The following is a 26604-nucleotide window of genomic DNA, read 5'->3' on the forward strand; positions in this document are numbered from 1 at the left end:
TTTGAGCTATAAATAAATAAATAAATAAATAAATAAATCGGTCAACATATTTTATTTCCTATTGTTCAAGAACTTCAAACTTCAGGCGGCTGGGAGGCGCAGCGGACCAAGCGCTCGTCACCAACGCGAGAGACACTGGTATCGAACCCGGTTGTCATAGCGTTGCCTCCGGCTTGGCCGGCCGTCATACTGGCTCAATTGGCAGAGTCAGCGGGAGGGAAGCCGGTGGGTGGTAATCTGGTCGTTGTAAACAGCGACTCCTACAGGTCGGTCAGGGCGCCTGCACAGCGAGGAAGGGAGATGGTGAGGTAGTGTGAGCGTCCCACACGTTACACCTCACCAATGAGAGTCCGCGCTGGCAGGTGAAAAGAGGTGGCTGGCTGTCTCCGCATGTATCGGAGGGGACATGTGATAGTATCTATCAACCCTCCCTAGACCGACCAGTGGGGGGGCACATGCGAGCAATGACCAGGAAGGGGAGGGGGGAATTGGCATGACGACTAAATTGGGATGGGAGAAAAACACAGAAAAACAGGAGGAGAAAAAGTGGATAAAAAACTTCAAACATCTGCTCATCAGAATCCCCTCTGTCGCCGATGAAGCGCTCACGGAAGTGAAAGAAAGACAGAGGTCCTCCTGAGGCTCTCACTAGGACAGAGGGAGGGAGGGAGGGAGGAAAGTCCAGGTTGTTGATTGGATATTGCAGATAATAGGATAGCTTGCTGATAGGTTATTGATGCAGCTGTCAACCTACACTTTTGCAGCAGTTGTTGTTGCAATTATAATACTAAAACTCCAGTTTTCAGTCTGCTGTTTCTTTGGTAGGGACAATTCATGTTTCCATGGCTTTGGTATACAATCAACTGTAATTTATGAGCAAATAATCCCATAGGCGTAGTTTATATATATATTAGGGATGCTCGATATTGGCTTTTTTACCGATACCGATATACCGATATTGTCCAACTCTTAATTTCCGATACCGATATTTTCCGATATCACATTTTAATGCCGATATCGGCCGATAATATCGGTAGGCCGATAATATCGGACATCCTTAATATATATATAAACTACGCCTATGGGATAATTTGCTCATAAATTACAGTTGATTCTTGGGACGTCATTCGTGTGACGTCATCTCGCAATACTTTGTGTTTTTCTAGTCCTGGAGGGGTCCGTCACCTCTGTCGTTATCACGTATCACACCATGTCCAATTAGAGGTAAGAATAGAGAAAGAATTACTGCAAGGTTGCCTCCTGTCACTTCTCGTTTGGGAAGGAGCCTCTCGCAGGAGGCTTGATTAGCACAACGCCTCGGCTCTACAGCAGCCCGGGCAGATGGTTTGGGCGTCGACGCCTCAAGGCGACGGTGTGACCTCGGGGGGCGTGTGTGTGCCTGACCGCGCTCTCGCTTCTAAAGAGACTTTGCTTGGCGAGAGAGTTTCCAGGAAGATGATAAAGTCACGTGTTGACATTCCGTCACTATAATGCTAATGTTATAATGCTAATAATAACTTGGTGAAAATGGAGAGCTTCTCGTTTAGCGTTTGGAGGTCACAGGGTGGCTCCTTGTGAATAGCAAATGTGCGTGTGTGTGTGTGTGTGTGTGTGTGTGTGTGTCTGTGTGTGTGTGTGTGTGTGTGTGTGTGTGTGTCTGTGTGTGTGTGTGTGTGTGTGTGTGTGTGTGTGTGTGTGTGTGTGTGTGTGTGTGTGTGTGTGTGTGTGTGTGTGTGTGTGTGTGTGTGTGTGTGTGTGTGTGTGTGTGTGTGTGTGTCTGTGTGTGTGTTTTTAGGCATCTGCCTTGAATCTTTCATTAGCCGCACCCCACATTTTTACTTGCACGGATGACCAAAATGGCCAAGTGTGCATTTGAGTCACGACAATACTATAGAGAGACAGGATTTCATTTGACAAATTGTACACTATATGAAAACCAACTGTGATTTCAGTTAAAAGTCAACATTCACAATAGCTTATCAAATTATGATGGGCTGGTGAGAGAGGGCTGGGATAGTTTTCTATAAAACATTTTATTATATTATTCTAACGCTTACAAAAATGCATCATGTTATTTTTATGGTTATTTCAGTTTTACCGCGGTTCTGGACCATTGTATGAATAATTTACCATGGCACTGCCACACGGCAAAGTCACGTATCACCATAGTATAATCCAATTTAACCATTGAGTCACCCATGTCGCAGTTCTGGTCAAAAAGCTATTTTTTTTAACGTGTGTTTGTGGATAGCGTTGGCTAGATTTGATATATATGCCAAAAAAGTAGCTCAGTATGACATCTTGGACTCACATTACAATGATCCATGTTTTAAAAAAAAGAAATTACAATCACTATTAAGCGTGTGAACAACAAGTGTCACACCTTTCACCCTAGTCACAGAACTGGAGGTTAGGGTTAGGGTTAGGGTTGGGGTTAGGGTTAGGGTTAGGCAGTGGCGTCATTTCAGTAAAAGCCAAGGTATGGCGAGGGGGGGGGGGGTGGCGGGGTGGGGGGGGTATCGTTTTATTTTTTTGTCAAATCAGTTGTGCAATAGTCACTTTTGGTGAGTTGTTTCTATACAATTCACTTATATGACATTTAGGTATGACACAGGACTACACAACACAAGCATTTTTAGTATAGAAATGTGTCAACAGACTAAAGCAGGGAACCACAATATTTTGCATACAAATTATGCAGAATGTAATATCATAATTGTCTATTATTTTTCTTGCAATTGAGCCAATTTTCATTAGGTACGGTTCTGAGGTGTGTGTTCAACAGAATGCAGTAACAAAAACACATTCACAAAATGTATGGGTTACTGAATGCTGAACTGCACTGTTATAATCACTAAGCCATTGTAAGACCTTACCTGTGTCCCTGTATCACTTGTCTCTGCTGCCCTTTGATTAAAAAACTTCTGTATGTCCATTTTCCTCCTTTTTTGGCATATTTCAGTTAGTCACAGTAAAAGTCACCTATAGTAAAAGTGAGATAATTGACTATATCAAAACATGCTAGGGCTGTACCCAGGCCTGTACAGTGCGACATATATATCGCACGTGCTACAGCAACAGCGGTCTGTGCGATGGATGGATTTACTTCAGTAGCACTGGTGCGATAGGGATTCGGTTCATATAGATACTCTTATTTTGAAAATCCTGTAGCTGGTCTCATTTCTGCCCACGCGCAGCTCCAGCTAGGCTCCGAAAGCTAGCAACGTTCAGGTGCATATGATAATCTTATTTTGAAAAAACTCTTGTGACAACTCGACGAGTCATATCCGCCCTATCCGTGCGCCTTCTGCAAGCAGAGCAGCACGTTGGTCGGTTGGTGCCTACACGTCCCGAAATAAGTCTGTGGTGTTTTTTTTTTCTCGCAACGGGTCAAATGCATCTACATGCTTTGCACCGTCGCCATTCCTTTATGCGCACATCGCCCGAAATTAACGTTTATGTACCATTACAATCACTACAACGTTAGCAAGCTAACAAGCTAATCCTGATCAGAGGCAGAGCCAGCAGACACAGTGTGGGCTGGGGAAAGGGAAATGGGGGGGCACTCTCTCCCCTTCCCTGTGTGTGTGTGTGCGTGCATGCGTGCGTTTGGAAAGATGATGAAGTCACTAGTCAGGACAGGAGTATATTATAGTAAACTGAGGATGGACAAATAATGTTGATATTCAAATATAAACAAGTTTCGAGAGGAGTGGAAGTTTGAAGACAGACTAGACTACAATATGATGCGGGGGTGGTGAGTTGAAACAGTGTGTGTGAATGAATGAATGAAAACTTTATTTAACAGATTGCAGAATGGGTACAGTACAGTACGGCTCAATACACACAATTGTTAAGGGGATGCAGACCTGAGAAAGACGTTTGTCTTGTTTACATCAGGGTCCCCCATTGTGTGTGTGTGTGTGTGTGTGTGTGTCCCAACCGACCCCACTTCTATGTTTCAATAAATTATTTGCATTTAAAACTATTAACGCTGACTCATTCCTTCAGTCCACTCAAAATTATGCTAATATTCCTTATGTTGTTTATGATATTAATTGAAAATAGCATATGAGAGTATCATAGTAATAATAACACATGGCGATATACTAAATGACAGCCAAACATGGCACTGCAACTAAATAACACAAATACAATAGGCACATTTGTGACTGTTACAAATATAACACGTTTTATACTTGTGCTACAAGATTTTGGCCAGTGCTACAAAACTATCAACCTCTGTAGCACCAGTGCTATATATGTGCAAAAAAAGTTTACGTACAGCCCTGGCTGTACCGAATAGTTCGAAGCTTCGTTCATAATGTTGACATTTGAATTCTAAATCAACATAAAAAATTGTAATTTAAAAAATAAAAATAAAAAATGAATTATTTTATTTTACAATTTTCATTTGCCAAGGTATGGCGATGCCATACCTTGCCATACCAAAACGATGCCCCTGGGGTTAGGGTTAGGGTTAGGGTAACCCTAGGGTAACCCTAACCCCCTAATCATAACCCCCTAACCCTAACCCTAACCCCAACCCTAACCCCAACCCTAACCATAATTTAAGAAATAGTTAAATGAAAATGAATAAATATTCGATATGTATGGTGAGGACTGAAGTTAATAATGATATTCATGAAAGAAAATTGGAACAATACATGAAAAAGATATGTTTTACTGAGATCGCAGTTTCGGTCACTAGGGAGACAGATAGTGTTTTAAGGTTGACTCGAGGGTTAACCCATGATACAGATGGTAATATCACAATATCTCTTGGTCGCTACCATCATGGTATCGAATATCACAATGCTTTTTTGTAAAGGAACGATTCTAAGGATTTTCTTTCTTTTTGAACCAGGCATCAAAAAGGTACTTTCTAGGTACTTGCTAAAAACACTAAAATCTCCAAGGCTACCGTGAGAGATTAGACACTTATTCCACGTTTTTACACAGAACTGGGACTAAGTAAATAAGCAAGCAAGTGAGTAAATAGAGCTGCCTGCTTCTATCGGCTGTTTTCTTCCTAATACAAAGCGTTGCTGTGAGCAGTTGGGAAAGACACAGTTAAGCCGCCTCGGAGGGGAAAACAGTCGAGGCGTCTCCAGCTCAAATGTCAGTTCCACTGGCCCTGTTCAATCGCTTGTGCTTAGCGGGGTCCCCCAGGGGCCAGCCTTCTCCACGCTGACTCTCTCTCTCTCTCTCTCTCTCTCTCTCTCTCTCTCTCTCTCTCTCTCTCTCTCTCTCTCTCTCTCTCTCTCTCTCTCTCTCTCTCTCTCTCTCACTCTCACTCTCACTCTCACTCTCACTCTCTCTCTCTCTCTCTCTCTCTCTCTCTCACTCTCACTCTCACTCTCACTCTCACTCTCACTCTCACTCTCTCACTCTCACTCTCACTCTCTCTATCCCTTTCTCTCTATCCCTCCCTCTCTCTCTCTCTCTCTCTCTCTCTCTCTCTCTCTCTCTCTCTCTCTCTGCCTGTCTCTCTCTCTCTATCTGTCTCTCTCTCTCACTCACACTCTCTGCCTGTCTCTCTCTCTCTCTGCCTGTCTCCCTCTCTCTATCTGTCTCTCTCTCACTCACTCTCTCTGCCTGTCTCTCTCTCTGCCTGTCTCTCTCTTTTTCTCTCTCTCACACTCACTCTATCTGCCTCTCTCTCCCTCTCCCTCTCTATCTCCCTCTCCCTCTCTACTCTCTCCCTCTCTATCTCTCCCTCTCTCTCCCTCTACTCTCTCTCTCTCTCCCTCTCTCTCCCTCTCCCTCTCTCTCCCTCTCTCTCCCTCTCTCTCCCTCTCTGCTGTGTCATCAGTGGCTGCAGTCAGAGAGGCAGCCGGCCAACTTCACTGAGGTGGTGGAGGAGCTGTTCCAGGTCGTCCCCGGCGAGGTGCTCTACGTGGACGCCGGCCCGGAGCGCTGCAGGACGTGTGCCGTGGTGGGGAACTCTGGCAACCTGAAGGGCTCGCGCTACGGCAGCCTCATCGACTCCAGTGACGTCGTCATAAGGTGACTAGGCGCCTGGCTACATTCCGGAGCTAGGGGGGGGACGCGAATATTAAAGGTGCTGTAAGTGTTTTGGTTTTTTTTGGTCTACATGTGGAATGAACTTCCCACCACAGTCAGGACAGCCGCAACCCGACCCATCTTTCGGCGTCAACTAAAAACACACTTCTTCAATCAATATCTGAAATTAAAAAAATAAGAAAAACACTAACCTTCTTACTGTCTTCTCTTCTATCATGCACTCGTCCTACTATACTAATATGTCTTTACTACTATGCACTTGACACTGCAGCACCCAAGTTTCAACACTGTTTGATGAACATTGTTACTCAGCTGTAAGAGTTGCACCCTTCCTGCTGACTTCTCGTACAGAACTTTGGATAAAAGCGTTAAAATTAAATAATCTGCCAGCAAATTTGGCTTGGTATTTGGTAAATATCTAGGGCTCTTCTCCTGATTGGATAAAGTGGGAAAGGGATACCAGAAGTTTTATTTTCCATTTAATGCAGAGCGGAGGGACTATGTACCGAACCCGTTCTCACTCCTTTTCCATCTCTTTTTGAATGACATTTTCCCGTGACTTGTGCACAGCTTGGCTCACAAAGTTCTGACTGCTTGACATTCTGTTGATCTTGCAGGCATTCTTTTTTTACAACAGCCTAGTGCTGCAAGCTATATTCAGCAAAAAGCCATTATTGGGCTATAATGAAACAACAGAGAGGGAAAGAGAAGGAGAGAGAGAGAGAGAGAGAGAGAGAGAGAGAGAGAGAGAGAGAGAGAGAGAGAGAGAGAGAGAGAGAGAGAGAGAGAGAGAGAGAGAGAGAGAGAGAGAGAGAGAGAGAGAGAGAGTGAGAGAGAGAGAGAGGGGGGGGAGGAGGGGGAGAGAGAGAGAAGGAGAGAGAGAGAGAGAAGGAGAGAGAGAGAAAGGAGAGAGAGAGAAGGAGAGAGAGAGAAGGAGAGAGAGAGAGAGAGAGAGCGAGAGAGAGAGAGAGAGAGAGAGAGAGAGAGAGAGAGAGAGAGAGAGAGAGAGAGAGAGAGAGAGAGAGAGAGAGAGAGAGAGAGAGAGAGAGAGAGAGAGGAGAGAGAGGAGAGGGAGAGGGAGAGAGAGGGAGAGAGAGGGAGAGGGAGAGAGATTTCACCGGTGATGATATTCTCAAAGTGCTTGATACTAACAAAACAGGTGATGAACCTTAAGTTGAAGGAGAAAGTATTTGAGAATTGTAATTTAATGGAGATTTTTCTATGGCTTTTATTGGTGTTGGTACAGATGCACAGGGAACTAGAATGATGTACTCAGTAGAGCGCAGACCTCCGCCAAGGCCTAGCAATCTCCCCACTGTTCTAAAACACTGTTCTAAGTACAAGTTTTTTTTTATTATTTATTTTTTACCTTTATTTAACCAGGCAAATCAATGAACACTTTGAGTGCTGCGCTGTTTTCGGGCCCCATCTATTCAATGCCACGCTTTAAAAGATAGGAGTCCGTCACCTTGTTTGTAGAGCTATAATGGATGGATGGATGGATGAGATGGATGGATGGGGGAAGACAGTGGAGAAGAGATGGGATCTTGAGGTGGGATTGGAAAATTTTCTTGGGAGATATACAGAAATATACAGTAAAAATTTACAGTAATACGTTTAAAATTATTATGGGTAAATCTTTGAATCTACATTTATTTTGATTTAAGTACTGGACTGTCATTATTGTTATTATTGTGTCAATTGTAATCCTGTGATTTATTGTGGATTTCCATTGTTTATGTATTGTGTGTCTGGTTTTATGTAAAAAAAAAGGGGGAAATAAAAAACATTTGTTCAAAAAAAAGTAATACATTTAAAAGAATTGTAAAGTGTCCAGGAAGATTGTGAGAAGTGTGAAAAAAATGTATCCACGCATTTGAAATAAAAGAGCATACCGACACTGAAAGGTGATCGGATCATCAGGATGACGGCTCAGAATGACGGCTCAGATGACTCCCAGGCAACTCACATAGACGAGGCTGCTAATGTTATTTCACCCCCATAAAGTGAGTGTTCTATTAAGACCGGCGACAAATTTGACAGCCTGTGATTATGTGAATGTCATGATGATCTTATCAAGGCAGTAACAAGATAGCAGCTTAAAGCAGCGGAAACCCTTGATATTATTCGATTATATCAATGTGGAATACACTGTAGATGGAACCCACCCCCTCCTAATGTACAGTCCCCTCCCCATCATATGTATATACTCTCTGTCAGGATCTATGGGTAACAGTACTGTATATTTGCATATCGTATATGTCACAAATGTAACAGTACTAAATACCTGTATGTCATGTATGTCCCTATGCCATAAATGTCATGTATGTTGTGTATGTCATAAATGTCACTATGAATTGAAAATGGGGGACCCTGATGTAAACAAGACAAGCGTCTTTCTCTGGTCTGCATCCCCTTAACAATTGTGTGTATTGAGCCGTACTGTATTGTACCCATTCTGCAATCTGTTAAATAAAGTTTTCATTCATTCACGCTGTCTGGAACGCTCTTAACCCACTGTGTTTGTACTCGTGGAAAGACTCATATTTACCTGTTGTCTAGCGGCCCTGATTGGGCCTTTAAATGTCCCCAAGACTAAAATGTCAAACAGTAGGCCTATTCCTGCGTGGCTTTGAAGAAACCTTACTGCACTTACTGTGTTCTTTGCCCGGGCCTCCCACTGTGACAACAGCGTGGCCAACCGATCCAATTACAGGGAAGATGTGAACACCACAGAGAGAGAGAGAGAGTTACTGCTCTGCTATTAACAGAATACTCTCTCTGCAACACACAAGGCTATGGAAAAATGTTTGTCGTACACCGGCTGAAGCATGACTCGAGTGCCAGGACCGCGACGCTAAAATAAAGATGAACGTAATCTTGGCTGCATCATCAGAACAAACAGTGGTAAAATGAAGTGCTGCATACAGAACATTTGACTCGGACAAGACAACATTTGACTCGGACAAGACAGATGGCCACTCGGGGCTCCAGAGCGACTCCCCCCGCCCGCAGCTTAATTATGATAAAACCCTCCTCTCTCCTTTCATTCTAATCGAGTGAAAATTAATATTTGCAGAGGATTACCATCGTTCACTCCTCTTTTGAACACGGGAACATCCAATTTAATCACTTTCTCTCCGAGACGACGCTGTGGTGGCGCAAGTGTTTTTTTTTTCTTTTTTATTATTAGAAAATGATTAAACCGCCTTGGGTGCGAGATTGTCTCATCAATTCATATTTACTATTTTGAATTAAACATCAGTCAAGTTCATATCCCGCATGATTGGATAAGCCGGAGGAAGTAACGTGGTTATGACAGCTGCTCATGCAGGAGCCCAACAGGTGCAGTATAGCGAGGGACGCCACATCCCTGACTTAAACCCCTGGTGTGAAATTGGATTTATAAACAGGGATTTTCACACTGCCTAACGTAATTCACCTAATAAGCGCCCTGGCTTTGCCGTTAGTCTGATATATTTCTGAAGGCACTGACACTGTGCTGTGTGCTTCAAAGTTTCTCACAACAATCACATCATATATATAGTTCACAACAATGATGTGTTGCAACCAAAGGGAAACTGTCTCAAGTGTCTCCCCTTAGAGTGCTGCCTGCCTCTGATTCTGGACTATAGTACTCATAGTGGGGGCGACAATGATTCAGGAGGTAGTGTGGTCGTCTGGTAATCGGAAGGTTCCCAGTTCGGTTCCGGCTCCTCCGGCAGTGTGTCGAAGTGTCCTTGAGCAAGACATTTAACCCCTAACAACCAGTGTTTTTACGAAAATGATGACTAAATATGGTCGTCAACGTAGCTTTTTCCCCTGACGACAGCGAGACAAGATGTTGCGTTAATGTAGATCATGTGACACTAATGTAACTAAATAATAAAATAAGTTGGCTACAAACGACGACACACATTTTTTTTTACAAAATAAAATCTTGCCGAAATCTCTCTTAATTTTAAGACGAGACAAAATAATTATAACTTTTAGAATAATTCATGTTATTATTAGGGCAGAATTTCCGTTTCCTATGTGTGCAGCGCAAGCGCTTTGATTAATTTCCTCACCCGGGTTATTTGTTCTTAGCCAGCATTCTAGATAGCAGTAACTGCACACGACAGCGGATTAATGGAACAATGGCGCGGGGTCTCGGTGGTCTTGTATGCAGTGGGCTTGGAAGAAAACGAAGACCAGACCTCTCGGCATACTTTAGATATATAGAGCTCGAAGGAGCTACAGAATGTATTGTTGAAAGTGAAAGATGAGGAGAAGAAGGGAAGCCCGCTCAGCCCGGGGAGAAATGTGTGAAACCTGTGACAGGTCCGTTGTTGTGTTGGAAGAAGGTGAATAAAACCGTTATGTTGATCACCAAACTCAAGTCAAGAACCGTTTCCACTTCTTACTGTCCAGCGGCGAATGCTGTCTAACTATACTTTGAAACTAACTATGTTACTGTTAGCATTAGCAACTAGCTAGCTGTCAAGTCATCTCTAATTCCCTTTTCTTCTCATGCTGGACACTAATGCAGGAAACAATCCCACCACTGCCACCAATGTAACCGAGGAATAGTCCGCCTATACTTTCAAACTATAGTAAAATAAAATCACGGGAAAATTGATATCTGCGCATCAACATAACGGTTTTATTCACCTTCTTCCTCTTTCCACTCCACAACACAACAATGGACCTGTCACAGGAGCACGCCCCACTTGTCCCCAAAACAAACCCCCAAGAGGGCACGCAGATCCACCTAATAACATCAGCATCAATAATAACATAGAACACATTAAATAGCTTACATAAGCCTAACCAGTTAGTACTAACGTTAGCGTGATTTTAAATCGAGACTAAATGAAAAAGACTAAGACTAAAATGCTCAGACCTGTAGTTGACTAAAACTTGACTAAACGAAAAATAGATAAAGATGACTAAATATGATGAAAACTAAAAAGAGCATTTGACACATGACTAAGACTAAAACCAAAATAAAAAAAATAGCTGACAAAATTAACACTGCCCCTAACTGATCCCAATGAGCATCTTGCATGGTTTCCTCTGCCGTGAATGTGTGAGTGAATGGGTGAATGTGAGGCACAAGATGTAAAGCGCTTTCGATAAAAGCGCTATATAAATGCAGCCAATTAAAAGTAAGTGTTTCCCAAAGAGAAGAAATGGGGAACTTTACATTAAGACATCTCAGACCAGAACACACATTACATCTCGCCAAAGTGGACTATTTAAGGAGATGGATGGTGTCGTTACTACAGCAACCCACAAGACAAATAATATCTGGAAACAAACAACATTGTAAATTCACCTCAAAGAACGCACAATGTATCTCAAATAGAAGAATAACATGTGATAATTTCTTCATTTTCTGCTGTTCCACTGGGTTTAGCACTGGAGCCAACCTGGCAGCCTCACCCGATGCAATGATTCATTGATATGCATCTTGTGGCCATGCTTACTTAATCTGCAGAGTACGGCAACAGAGGAATATATATCTCGAGAGCAGCGCTTTCACAAGTTTCAACACCTCAATTGAGGCTCTATTACACTATAACACTATTACATGATTAAACTATAACACTATTACATGATTAAACTATAACACTATTACATGATTACACTATTACACTATTACACTATTACACGATTACACTATTAAAGACTATTACACTATAACACCATTACACTATTACACTATTACACTATTACAATATTACAATATTACACGATTACACTATTAAAGACTATTACACTATAACACCATTACACTATTTCACTATTACACTACTACACTATTACACGATTACACTATTAAAGACTATTACACTATTACACATTATTACACTATTACACACTATTAAACACTATAATAGCATTACACTATTACACTATTAAACACTATAACAGCATTACACTATTACACGATTACACTATTAAATACTATTACACTATTACACATTATTAAACTATTAAATATTATTACACACTATTACACTATTAAACACTAACACAATTACACTATTACACGATTACACTATTAAAGACTATTACACATTATTACATTATTAAATACTATTACACTATTAAAAACTATAACACCATTACACTATTACACGATTACACTATTACACATTATTACACTATTAAATACTATTATACACTATTACACTATTAAACACTATAACACCATTACACTATTACACGATTACACTATTAAAGACTATTACACATTATTACACTATTAAATACTATTACACACTATTACACTATTATACACTATAACACAATTACACTATTAAAGACTATTACACTATTACACTATTAAATACTATTACATACTATTACACTATCACCTGATGCAATAATTTATTATGCATGCATCTTATTTGAATACAAAACATGTGGCCATGCTAACTTTATCTGCAGAATACAGCAAGAGACGGAGAGTACCACAGCCTTAAATGATATATCTCATAATTGAGAGCAGCGCTTTCACACGGTTAATTACAAAGCCACACGCTTTTTGTGCCTCTATCTCTCTCTCTCCACTGTTGCATTAATCTGGCCACACTGCCTCATTTGCCTAATAAGATTATATATTTATAACAATTTATTCAGTCAGTTGGTCATTAGTGAGCTTAAATAGACTGGATTTGTATTTTTGCAAAGATATGTGGATTTATCTTTTACCCCCAGAACTATCACCCACCCACACACACACACACACACACACACACACACACACACACACACACACACACACACACACACACACACACACACACACACACACACACACACACACACACACACACACACACGCACGTGCACACACACACACACACACACACACATACACTCGGCCACGCAGCACATTATTTATCTATGGCCACACACAATTACAACCAGGCTTGGGACATGTAAAATGCAGTGATATATTAAGAGACCTGTAAGACACATATGGGCTCAATTTACCACCAGGCAGAAGCATGCACCATAATAGGGATGATAGTGCCATAACATACATCATCCTCCTCAAAGTGTCCACACACACACACACACACACACACACACACACACACACACACACACACACACACACACACACACACACACACACACACTGACAATATTGTGAAAGTGCAGGGTATATATTTGCTGCGTGCCCCCTGAGCCTGTGCTTTTATCCACAATATTACAGTTCCCAAGAGGAAACGCTCCACGTAGCGCGTGCACACTGCTGATGAGGAGATCTTTGTATCCTGCGTGTTCATTTCTGTCTCTGGAATGTACGCGTCTTGCATGGGTCTGCAAATATCTTCTTTTGTGAAAGTACAGGTTAGAAAAGGTTTTGCTGAAACAATGACGTTAGGTAGTCGACCCCCGAAACTACAGACTGGAAATGTAACGTGAGCGATGCGTCGATCAGTCCCGTCAGAGTTCTGTAAGGGACGCTGTACTGGTCCGACAGGCGTTTGCTGCTGTCATTCATGCCTCTAGTTTGCCAGGCAACATGGGCACCGCATGAGGTCAGAGCGTATCATGAGGTCAGAGCGTAGCATGAGGTCAGAGTGTATCATGAGGTCAGAGCGTATCATGAGGTCAGAGTGTATCATGAGGTCAGAGTGTATCATGAGGTCAGAGTGTATCATGAGGTCAGAGTGTATCATGAGGTCAGAGTGTATCATGAGGTCAGAAGAGCGTATCATGAGGTCAGAGTGTATCATGAGGTCAGAGTGTATCATGAGGTCAGAGCGTATCATGAGGTCAGAGCGTATCATGAGGTCAGAGTGTATCATGAGGTCAGAGTGTATCATGAGGTCAGAGCGTATCATGAGGTCAGAAGAGCGTATCATGAGGTCAGAGTGTATCATGAGGTCAGAGCGTATCATGAGGTCAGAGTGTATCATGAGGTCAGAGTGTATCATGAGGTCAGAGCGTATCATGAGGTCAGAGTGTATCATGAGGTCAGAGTGTATCATGAGGTCAGAGTGTATCATGAGGTCAGAGTGTATCATGAGGTCAGAGTGTATCATGAGGTCAGAGTGTATCATGAGGTCAGAGTGTATCATGAGGTCAGAGCGTATCACGAGGTCGGAACATTTCCTCGGACAAGCCAGGAAGAAAAAAGAGGGCGAAGTTTGAGAATGTCAATCGATTCGATCCGCAGCAGCTCAGACTTCCTAGACGGAGCCGGTGTAGTTCGGGGGTCAGGCTGATCAAGCCAGAGCTTGGCCTATAGAACTGTCATCGGCGATTCTAGCCTGCAGGCCTGAGTCCAATTGATCCTTCTAAGCCCTGCCAGGTTCAGACATAAATGTCAATCTGTTATGTAGCTAACAAGTCACATTTGGTACTGAGGGCGGAAATACTGTTCGGTTTGGAAGACCATCCCCTGTTTGTTTCATCACTTGCCTGTGTTACGGCCGCCCACTGAGTGGAGCGGACGCCAAGTGCCACTGTTTACCCGTTTGCATTCGATTTATTTAGCAGGTCATTAGTCATACTGCTCCAACTTGAAGCCAGTGTGCCTTGGCAAAACGAGAGGGGACGCTATAGCCTGCTAAACTATAATTGTTGTGCTTATCGGGTTCACAGAAAGGGCATTGATTGTTTTGAGTTAATGTTTTAGATGCCTGAAAACGTAATTGAAAACAGTTACCCCCCCCCCCCCCTACTCCTTCACAATATCGGATTGGCTTTGGTGTCAAACCCAGTGAAAACCACCCCAGTACTGCAAATCACGTGATTAATTTACTAAATAAACACCCTTGGCAGATACTGTAGGCCTATAGGAAAACATAAGCCAACTACTTCCCAATAGTATAGGTATACAAAAGGTACCTCTACTGGATGGTTGAGCTGAGCTGTACAAAGTTTATGTTATAAAGGGTGAAGAAGGCCAACATGTTTAATAACCCTAACCCTGACCTTAACCCTAACCTTAACCTTAACCTTGACCCTGGTCCTCCAAGAGGGAGGCGTTTTCAGATTAACCTGTTTCCAACAGCTCCTCCAAGAGGGAGGCGTTTTCCGACGAGCAGCCGATGCCTCTGTTAAGACTATTGCTCTTGTTTTCCTCTCGGTAGAATGAACCAGGCGCCCACCTCTGGGTTTGAAGTGGATGTGGGGGGCAGAACTACCCACCATGTCATGTACCCAGAGAGTGCCATAGACCTGGACAACGGCACCAGCCTGGTACTGATCCCTTTCAAAACCCTGGATCTTCAGTGGATCATCAGTGCTTTAACCACCGGCACCATCAAACAGTGAGTGCATGAAGAACTACATGTAAACGTGCTGTTGGGTTCTGGTCATCTTTTCTATACAAAGGAAGGAAGGAAGGAAGGAAGGAAGGAAGGAAGGAAGGAAGGAAGGAAGGAAGGAAGGAAGGAAGGAAGGAAGGAAGGAAGGAAGGAAGGAAGGAAGGAAGGAAGGAAGGAAGGAAGGAAGGGAGGGAGGGAGGGAGGAAGGAAGGAAGGAAGGAAGGAAGGAAGGAAGGAAGGAAGGAAGGAAGGAAGGAAGGAAGGAAGGAAGGAAGGAAGGAAGGAAGGAAGGAAGGAAGGAAGGAAGGAAGGAAGGAAGGAAGGAAGGAAGGAAGGAAGGAAGGAAGGAAGGAAGGAAGGAGAAGGAAGGAAGGAAGGAAGGAAGGAAGGAAGGAAGGAAGGAAGGAAGGAAGGAAGGAAGGAAGGAAGGAAGGAAGGAAGGAAGGAAGGAAGGGAGGGAGGGAGGGAGGAAGGAAGGAAGGAAGGAAGGAAGGAAGGAAGGAAGGAAGGAAGGAAGGAAGGAAGGAAGGAAGGAAGGAAGGAAGGAAGGAAGGAAGGAAGGAAGGAAGGAAGGAAGGAAGGAGAAGGAAGGAAGGAAGGAAGGAAGGAAGGAAGGAAGGAAGGAAGGAAGGAAGGAAGGAAGGAAGGGTTGTGGCTTGGTTGTATTTGACACAGCAGGAGACGTTGTTTCCAATTTTAACAGGTGTGTAATTTATTCAAGAAAAGAAGTTTAACAGAAGAGGTTGAAGGAAGGTAGTCTATGGATTACCAGACGGCACCACAACGAAAAATAAACACTCTGCCTCCCCAACTCTACGTGCCCAGAGATAATACCTTCCCCAGCCCCGCCCCGACATGACAGATATGATGATGTTTCCACTCATCTCCCTTTCCCGGAATCATCGAGGTCCTGCCGACCCCTTATCTGACCACCTGTCCTCCCCTGGTTGTTTACCCTTTCCGGGCAAACCAACAGGCCTTGGAAGTTTGAACTTATCCCCAAAACACACATTCTTTACCCCTCATCCGATATTAACCCTTTCCTACCTCCCCCCCGTTATACACATTTTCCACTACAGAAGGAAGGAAGGAAGGAAGGAAGGAAGGAAGGAAGGAAGGAAGGAAGGAAGGAAGGAAGGAAGGAAGGAAGGAAGGAAGGAAGGAAGGAAGGAAGGAAGGAAGGAAGGAAGGAAGGAAGGAAGGAAGGAAGGAAGGAAGGAAGGAAGGAAGGAAGGAAGGAAGGAAGGAAGGAAGGAAGGAAGGAAGGAAGGAAGGAAGGAAGGAAGGAAGGAAGGAAGGAAGGAAGGAAGGAAGGAAGGAAGGAAGGAAGGAAGGAAGGAAGGAAGGAAGGAAGGAAGGAAGGAAGGAAGGAAGGAAGGAAGGAAGGAAGGAAGGAAGGAAGGAAGGAAGGAAGGAAGGAAGGAAGGAAGGAAGGGAGAGAAAGAGAGGGAGGGAGGAAAGAAGGAAGGATAATTTCATGTTTGCCCTGATCCTTCTGCTTTCTATCCGCCACACTCCAGTCCTCACCTAAACCGTGGTGCCAGATGTCTAAAACAGTGGATAGACTTTTCAGGGTTAAACGGTTTTACATGCAGTTCAAGGTGAAAGAGTCATTTTTCTTTCTCCGCTCAAATATAAATACATCCAAGATCGATAAATCACTTAAGATAAATAACAAGTTTGTATGTATTTAATTACATTTTCATTTCAAACCTTTATTTCAACTCGTAAGACACTGGGGTTACCCTCATTTACAGCGACGACGACGAGCTTACAAAACAAGACACAGTTCATCTGCAATGTCATACATACAGGCACAATAAATAAGAATAAACAATTAAAAAGTCGACACAGTGGTCGGAGATCATACTTTTAAATGCAGCAAAAGGAGGAATAACCTGTGACCAGTGCATATTTCTCTCTTTGCTAATATTAATAAAAAGATATTCGCCCATGCTTCCAGCATTTCTGATTAAACATATTCCTCACTGATTGCTGATGGTCACGGGTTGGTGAAGTCCAGGGGAAGAGAAAGCATGTGACCATGATGACGGCAACAGTAATAAAGAAGAGTCAAATAATCAAGGGCCGGATGATTTTCCTGAGACACTCTCTTGCCAAAGTCTTACCATTCTCTCCCAGTTATGCCAAAGCAATCAGCATGCATAATTTAATTGTAAACTGAATGCGCTATAATGATAGCAATTCCACTGCTGCCCCACAACAAATGTTAGGGCTTAAATCCGCTTGCGGCGACTTTGCTTCGTCGTAATAATTGCTTTCGTTTTCCATCTCGTTTGAGGAATTGAGAATCTAAACGGGAAAAAAAGTATAAAACTGCATGAGCATGAGAATGACTCCACCAACCCCTTAGAGGAACATGCCGACGTTATGGGAAATGAGCTTACCGTCTTCTCCAGAGTCAGACAGGCGGCTGGGTAGCGCAGCGGACTAAGTGCTCGCCTACCACCACAGAGACACTGGGATCGAATCCAGCTGTCAGCGGTACCTCCGGCTTGGTCAGTCGTCTCTACTAACACAATTGGCAGTGTTAGCGGGTGGGAAGCCGGTGGGGTATGTATCCTGGTCGTTGTAAACAGCGACTCCTACTGGTCGGTCGGGCGCCTGCTCAGCAGGGAAGGGATCTGGGGGAGGTAGTGTGATCCTCCCACACGTTACACTCCCCCAGTGAGAGTCCTCGCTGTCAGGTGAAAAGAAGCGACTGGCTGACTCCACATGTATTGGAGGAGGCATGTGATAGTCTTCAACCCTCCCCAGGCTGCGTGTATACCTTCCGCAACGGAATTCGGTTTCTGGGTTCCTCTGATTGGCCGCGACCGCCACGTGACCCGCCCCCCTATCCAGCGCTGCCTCTACCGCGGCAGCCAGAGCGAGCGGCCGCGGACTCGCTCGCTTCCTCAATATATACGCATGGAAGTATTGACTGAATGAATGAATGAATCAGTCGGGCAAGAACTGCGGGTTTTCAGCCTCTCCCCTCTCTCCTGGAGCTTAAGGGGGAGCTTAGTACGCCTGCCTCTGAGGAGGTGGCTACAACATCAACACACAGTGACTACATGCAGTCACTGTGTGTTGTTGTAGCCAGTGGGTAAATCGCGATTTTTTTATTTGTTTGTCATGACAAACCAATTACATAATCCAACATATGTGTAAAGGCACAACATATTCCAGTTAACGGTATATTTTTTTAATGATTTGTTACGGCGTAGTCGTTCTATATGAATTGAAAATGGGGGACCCTGATGTAAACAAGACAAACGTCTTTCTCAGGTCTGCATCCCCTTAACAATTGTGTGTATTGAGCCGTACTGTATTGTACCCATTCTGCAATCTGTTAAATAAAGTTTTCATCATTCATTCATTCATTCATTCATTCAGTCAATACTTCCATGCGTATAAATTGAGGAAGCGAGCAAGTCCGCGGCCGCTCGATCTGGCTGCCGCGGCAGCGCTGGATAGGTGGGCGGGTCACGTGGCGGTCGCGGCCAATCAGAGGAACGCGGAAACCGAATTCCGTTGCGGAAGGTATACACGCCCCCAGGCCGGCAAGTGGGGGGGAAATGCGCGCAACGACCAGGAAGGGAATTGGCATAACGACAAAAAATTGGGATGGGAGAAAAATACGGGGGAAAAAAGGGGGGAGAAAAAATAGATAAAAAAAATAAGATAGATTCCATTAGCACAAATTAATGGAAGCGGATACGGATAAGCTAAGCTAGTATAATTGGTATCGAAAATCTTGTCCGACTCTGGAGAAGACAGTATTTTCCCATAATGTCTGCGTGTTGCTTTAAAGTTCAGAATCATTTGACAATGGCTGACTTTAAACATCAGTAGCTTGCTTCTTTAGTGAAAGGAAAGTTGGTAGAGAGAGGGGGTACATGCCTACAGGTTATGAGCTAGAGTAGACCCCACAACATTGTACATAATGTGGCATGCGCCTTAGCCCACTGAGCCATTAGGATAACTTATTAAATATTAAAGAACTGGTACTATGAAAATCATGATTTTTCAATCGGGTTGCGAATATTTTACAGAGGGCATGTCGATGTAAACTTACCCAACATGTTATAGCTGTGAATATTGTGGAAGTATGAATAAATCCCCTTGAGAGAAACTATGCTCCTGGTTGTCATCATAATCAAACCATTTCAGATGGCCAATATATAGTAGTTACTGAAAACATTGCATCATCTACTCGGTTACCCTGATTGGCCCGTCAGTCAGTTGTCAGTAATTGTAAAGGATATATCAGCTGTGTAAATCTCCCACAGCAACCAATCACACTCGGTCCCATGAATTTGTTTACATTTGAAAGCTTCATGTAATATGATACATGCTTTACACCTCCTGTCAATGAACAGAGGGCCACGCCCCCTCAGCATACTGAGATTTGGCTGTGCTCAGAGAGGGTGCACTAAGCCACGCCCCCCTCAACATACTGAGAGCAGGCTGTGCTCAGAGAGGGTGCACTAAGCCACGCCCCCCTCAACATACTGAGAGCAGGCTGTGCTCAGAGAGGGTGCACTAAGCCACGCCCCCCTCAACATACTGAGAGTTGGCTGTGCTCAGAGAGGGTGCACTAAGCCACGCCCCCCTCAACATACTGAGAGCAGGCTGTGCTCAGAGAGGGTGCACTAAGCCACGCCCCCCTCAACATACTGAGAGTTGGCTGTGCTCAGAGAGGGTGCACTAAGCCACGCCCCCCTCAACATACTGAGAGTTGGCTGTGCTCAGAGAGGGTACACTAAGCCACGCCCCCCTCAACATACTGAGAGCGGGCTGTGCTCAGTGAGGGTGCACTAAGCCACGCCCCCCTCAACATACTGAGAGCGGGCTGTGCTCAGTGAGGGTGCACTAAGCCACGGCCCCTCAACATACTGAGAGTTGGCTGTGCTCAGAGAGGGTGCACTAAGCCACGCCCCCCTCAACATACTGAGAGTTGGCTGTGCTCAGTGAGGGTGCACTAAGCCACGGCCCCTCAACATACTGAGAGTTGGCTGTGCTCAGAGAGGGTACACTAAGCCACGCCCCCCTCAACATACTGAGAGCAGGCTGTGCTCAGAGAGGGTGCACTAAGCCACGCCCCCCTCAACATACTGAGAGCAGGCTGTGCTCAGAGAGGGTGCACTAAGCCACGGCCCCTCAACATACTGAGAGTGGGCTGTGCTCAGAGAGGGTGCACTAAGCCACGCCCCCCTCAACATACTGAGAGCAGGCTGTGCTCAGAGAGGGTGCACTAAGCCACGCCCCCCTCAACATACTGAGAGCAGGCTGTGCTCAGAGAGGGTGCACTAAGCCACGCCCCCTCAACATACTGAGAGTTGGCTGTGCTCTGAGAGTGTGCACTAGTGCCTTGTCTCCACTAGCCAGGGTTGAGCCGGGCTGTGGCCTGTCTGGCACACAGTGAGCGTCTCCATTGTGTTTAGAACCTGGCTGGTCCCCGGCTGAGACGGTCACCTTTCACAACCTGGCCAGACCTGACTGGGACTATTGTATCATCATGATTTAGCTTTTGCAACACAGTTGTTGCGGTGCATTTTGAAAGGTTGCCTAGCAACCGGAGAGTTTACAAGAAACGCAATGAAGACGCAAACCCAACCATACCATACCATACCATACCATACCATACCATACCATACCATACCATACCATACCATACCATACCATGCAAGACCATGGTTAGCCCCAGCCAGGCTGAACATAGCTAATATATAAAACACTTCAAATCAAATGATACACATGAAGCTGATAAATTGAGACTTCTGACATTAACATTCCAGAATAAGCTTTTTTTCCCCTGACTGAATGAACGTCATATACTGTTGTTCCGTAACAACTCAGTCTGGGTTGTATGTCATTCAGTTTTATCTGCGTATTGGTTGGTTTCTATTTTGAAGACAAGACATACAACATAATACAGTAATAAACCCATGGCACCTAGAACCATTATGTACAACAGATTTACAATAATTATGGTCCAATATGGATATCAAGATATCAAATTTCAGCCCACAATTCTCTCAAGGAATTAATGAATATTCAAGGTAGACTCTAGACAAATCGAGAATCATGTTATTTGGAAACACGTCACAATTATACCTATAGGCTACAGTGACAATAGTGTTAGTAAGCCTTGCTATAATTGGCAACAGTTCTGGAGATTTTAATATATTCATAAATGTAGTATCTCATCATAATGATTTATTTAACCTTTATTTAACCAGGAAGGTCAAGTAAGGACTTTTATTTCAGTGTGTTCAAACCTCTGTTTCTCTAATACATTAGCACTCAATGTGATTCTTCTTCAGAATGTTACCTTTCAAAAGAGATCAGACTCATGTATGTGCTATAAGTATAAAGTATAAAGCAAAAAAATTATGCAAATGGATTTCGTTTTCTGCAAAATGGGGGGTAAGCTTAAGGGATTAAGAACAAATTCTTATTTACAATGATGGCCTGGAGGACAAAAGGGCCCCTCGAAGGGTAACAGGGAAAGGGGAATATATATATATATTAAAAATAAAATAAAATAGACAGAGACAGAGACATCAAAGAGGTAAGGGACATAGTTAATAAATAATAATAAATAAAATGACAGAAGCAGAACAGACAAATTACATTATCATCCCATATATTACTCATTCTAAAGTCTGCGTACACGCTGTATACTTTGTATGGAAGTAAAGCACATTGTCATTTTAAATGTCGTTTTCTTAAACACCCAAATTCTGCGTAGTGTGTGTAAAATTATTCCAGCCGTCAGCACACTGTTTATACACCTGGCACCTGGTCTGGTCTGAATCGCAACTCTTCTAAACACATAATGTTTGCATAATGCAAACTAAATGGTTGTAACGTCTATTCAAACAGGTCCTCACTCGGGTTTCTTTTTCATGGCTCAACAAGCAATGATAAGGACGTTATTATTGTTCTCTGGCAGGTGGTGTTTATATAGAAAGATGATACTGTATAGACCTGTTCGCAGACGACGTCATGACAAATATGCGCGCGCAGACCAGAGGCAGAAAGGAACCTAATCCTGGTCAGAACAACGGGGCAAACTTCAATATATTTGCATTTGTTAGCCATGCCTGATTGATTGATTGATTGAAAATTGTATTAACAGATTGCAGAATTGGTACAATACAGTAGGGCTCAATACACACAATTGTTAAGGGGATGCGGACCAGAGAAAGACTTTCGTCTTGTTTACATCAGGGTCCCCTGTTAGCAGAATTCGGCTATAGGGTGACAATAATGTGGTCAAGAGGCATGGTTTCTATCTTGAGCCCTTAATCGACGTGGTTTATTATTCACATGGAAAGCAGCAGTTCTACAGGTCTTCTCTCACTGAGAGACATGGGGGGAGAGAAAGAAGGGGGAGGAGACACAGCTACTTATACTCGTCACCTGGTAGTACTCCTGAGTGTCTTCGCCTAGAACGCCCTCTAGTGGACACAGATATATATGCAGGTAGAAAGACACTAGCGATCTAAACAATGCCAAAGCTAGATATGTAAAAGGTGAAAGACTCACACTCACAGCCATGCTGATTTGGCTAAATGACATCCAGACGTTTTCGTTTGAAACAACTTTTAGTCCGGGGAGTGTCATGGTTTCTCCATAGAGCCCCGTTGTACTTCTTTTGGCGCAGCAGCTCACGCAGGTCCAGGGTAACTAAATCTCATGACTCAGTTGGTATTGCTGATTGGCTCGAACGCGGTATGTTTGTAAACAGCGAACAGGTCTATATTACTCTGGTGCAAACAAAACAACCAATTCTGTTTTACATTGCAAGGAATCTCCATCTTCATCTCAAGCATTTTCATATAATATATAATAATGCAGGACCTCTTTAGAGAGAAGTCTTTATTCGGCATACAACAACACAACGACATGCAATGGACGTCACAGACACACAGAGGAATACACACACACACACACACACATGCAATTGTCTTTCAGGGTCGCCGATGCGATTGAGCTCTGCTCTTAACCCATCCCGTCGTCCTTCCCCCCAGGGGCTGCCAGGAGCAGACAGGGCGTCGGCGAGGGCCGCGCCCGGGGACCAATCCAAGTGCTCCTCCCTGTCTTCCTCAGGGACGCGATCTGTTGTGCATGTTTTTCCATTGGGTTTCTCTTATCGGAGGGGGGGGAACCCTTGCGAGCACGGGGAGAACATGCAAACTCCAAACAGAAAGGCCTGGGAGATCCCCCACCTGGGTACCTGGCATCGTGGAAACCTGGTCCCCAAGCGGGAATCGAACTCTGGACCTTCTTGCTGTGAGGCGACAGTGACTACACCACCATACTATAAATGTATATCGCCAATTATATACACAATAGTGATTCTACCTATATGCAGTTCATGAATGTTTTTACATTTGCTGTTCTTGGCTGTTGGTGTCTGGTAGGTAGGACACCCCTGAGGATACCTTTTATGTCACGAGCAGCAGAGGCAGTTTCATTGGAATGAATAGAACGACAGATCATTTCAGCGTGTCTCAACTAGCAGCACCTTTATCCAATCAGGTGCATTCCACGTGGGGGAAATAGGAAGTAGAGAGGGGATACATGTAAACAACAACATTCATTTTGGACCCGCCAACATTAAGAATGTCACCAGAACCCCAATGGAAAGTACCCCAGTCTACAGCTAGGAGGTGCAATCGCACGGGTGTACTTTCCCAAAGAGCTCAGCTGATCATCCCATACCAGATTTCCCCAAGACCACAAGCAAGACAAGGAGAGAATGTTTGAGATACAATAGGTAACACTTTATTACAAAATATGATATATAGCACATGAATTCATACGTTTATTTAAATAGAAATTTACTAGACTAACTAAAATACCATGCCCTTAGGCCAAGGGTAGTTAAGAACGGAGACGCTCCCTGCACTATAGGTCAACCCCCCCCAGCTGTTATTCCCACCCACCTACTTGCCCTGCCCCTAAAACACTACACACGTGAGGGAAGGTGCTGCACTGCACACAGGTCTGGACACTATCACACTATTCGTCCAAAGTATCCCCACACACTTTCTCAACTTCACAGCAAAAGCCTGGGCGTATATCACACTATTTATCCCAGGGAGGCACGGCACAGAATGATGAATAGTAATATTAAAATAATGAACACTGAATATAATATATATATATAAAAGATAAGGGGGCTGTAGGGTAGTGGGGGATGTTGAACACTAAGGGTTACGCCATAGGCCAGAATGCTCCTCTCCACGTCCTAGCCTATACGTTTGGGCAGTAGCAGCGTTGGGTTACAAACATACAAAAAGATAGTTAAGACCGGGGCCCGAAGGTGAGGACCGGGAGGTCTCCTTTCCCTCCCGCTCTCGCAGGCCCTCACGCCTTCGGGCAAAAAAACGGTCTGTCTGCAACGGGGATTTAGTGTACTCCAAGCGAAGGCGTATCGTAATGTCCTCCCGCCTGCAAGGGAGAGCACAATCAGACAAAAGCCAAGTCCCACGGGCGTGGGTTTAGAGTCACAATGCACACTTTCAATAGTATTCTCGATACACAAGAGAGAGGCAGTTTGACACGACACAAATAAGTATTTGTATTTTCAGACTGTATAGGCGCCGATACAGCCTGAAAATACAAATAATTATTACTCTTGTGTGTCGTGTCATCATCACATACCACAATATACTGAGCACTGAGCACACATTAGGAACAAATGTAACGTTAGCGCCCACCACATCAAGTACGTCTACACAACATATAAGAGTTGTTTGTAGGTCGGAAATGATGGAATAGATTTACCAACAAAAAAGGTGTTTAACCTGCTCATACCTTATTAAAAGAGTGGGGCAGGAGCAGCACGGATAACTTGGTTCTGCATGTATCGTGCTTCCATTCAAACAGACGGCAACACACGTGACGTCAAGTCTCACTCGCATGAGACTTCCTCTCTAGATACTCTTCAATACCTGGCTAGGGTACTCCTGGGTCCTAGTGCCCCCCCCATGTTACACTATATCATGCACATGTATTTTATATGTTAATAAAATTGCATTTATCTTTAGTCCTAATTCTGTCACTGTTTGATGTCACAAAGAAGGGTGTATCCGAAAGCCGTCTACAACATTTGTAACATGTGATGAAAAAGTAAACAAATAATTAACTGTATTATACATTTGTTAATGATGAATAGGCTTCACTTTAGATTAGGGCACACAATAGCATCTGCAAATGATTTATAGATGTTTTATGAATGTCTTAACAAATCATTTGTTGAACATGAAAAATAAATGGAGATACAGTATAGTCGTTTTTTCATATCCATTTTTCAAAGCATCTACAAATGTGTTACTACACATTAAACAACATTATTTAATGATGAACAAATCAAGTACAAACAATGTTGATAATGAGTTATAAATAATGTAGAACTAATCTGTAAATGTTATACAAATATAGTTATAAATGATTTAATAATCATTTATGAATGTATATAAATGGTTTGTTCATGATTAGTTCATTATCCACTAATGCGTTATAAATACTTTGTAAATGTTATACAAATATAGTTATAAATGATTTAATAATCATTTATGAATGTATATAAATGGTTTGTTCATGATTAGTTCATTATCTACAAATACCTTATAAATGTATTATAACATGGGTGTTATTATAAAGTGCTACCATACTTAGGTTATCGAAAGTTCGAGGTAATTCAGTGTAGGCATAAATCTATGTGTGTGTGTATCTGTCCATGTGTGTCTGTGTGTGTGTGTGTGCTTGTGTGTGTGTGTGTGTGTGTGTGTGTGTGTGTGTGTGTGTGTATGTGTGTGTGTGAGAGGGACTGTGCTTATGTGTGTGTATGTGAGTGTGTGTGTGCGTGTGTGTGTTCATCTGTAAGTGTGTCTGTGCGTTTGTGTGTGTGTGCTATGTTTGTGTGTGTGTGTGTGTGTGTGTGTGTGTGTGTGTGTGTGTGTGTGTGTGTGTGTGTGTGTGTGTGTGTGTGTGTGTGTGTGTGTGTGTGTGTGTGTGTGTGTGTGTGTGTGTGTGTGTGTGTGTGCATCTGTCTATGTGTGTGTGTGTGTGTGTGTGTGTGTGTGTGTGTGTGTGTGTGTGTGTGTGTGTGTGTGTGTGTGTGTGTGTGTGTGTGTGTGTGTGTGTCTGTGTTTGTGTGTGTGTGTGTGTGTGTGTGTGTGTTTGTGTGTGAGAGGGACTGTGAAGATGGATGTGTGCTATGTGTGTGTGTTTGTGTGTGAGAGGGACTGGGGACAATGACTTCCAGATGTGGTGA

At 43.5% G+C, this 26604-nt stretch overlaps 1 protein-coding gene across 2 annotated transcripts in view; it reads left to right on the top strand.

Moving 5' to 3' along the window:
* The window catches only part of LOC311226997 (CMP-N-acetylneuraminate-beta-galactosamide-alpha-2,3-sialyltransferase 1-like), a 120813-nt gene that overhangs the window by 84849 nt on the left and 9360 nt on the right, over positions 1 to 26604 (top strand). For both annotated transcript variants that reach the window (XM_084312490.1, XM_084312489.1), the window contains exons 3-4: positions 5816 to 6009; positions 15129 to 15308. In XM_084312490.1, the coding sequence (XP_084168616.1) occupies positions 5816 to 6009; positions 15129 to 15308 (374 nt within the window). The remainder of the gene's footprint in view (positions 1 to 5815; positions 6010 to 15128; positions 15309 to 26604) is intronic.

This window comes from Notolepis coatsorum (genome assembly GCF_963971535.1).
Source record: "Notolepis coatsorum genome assembly, chromosome: 4".
Lineage (NCBI taxonomy): Eukaryota > Metazoa > Chordata > Actinopteri > Aulopiformes > Paralepididae > Notolepis > Notolepis coatsorum.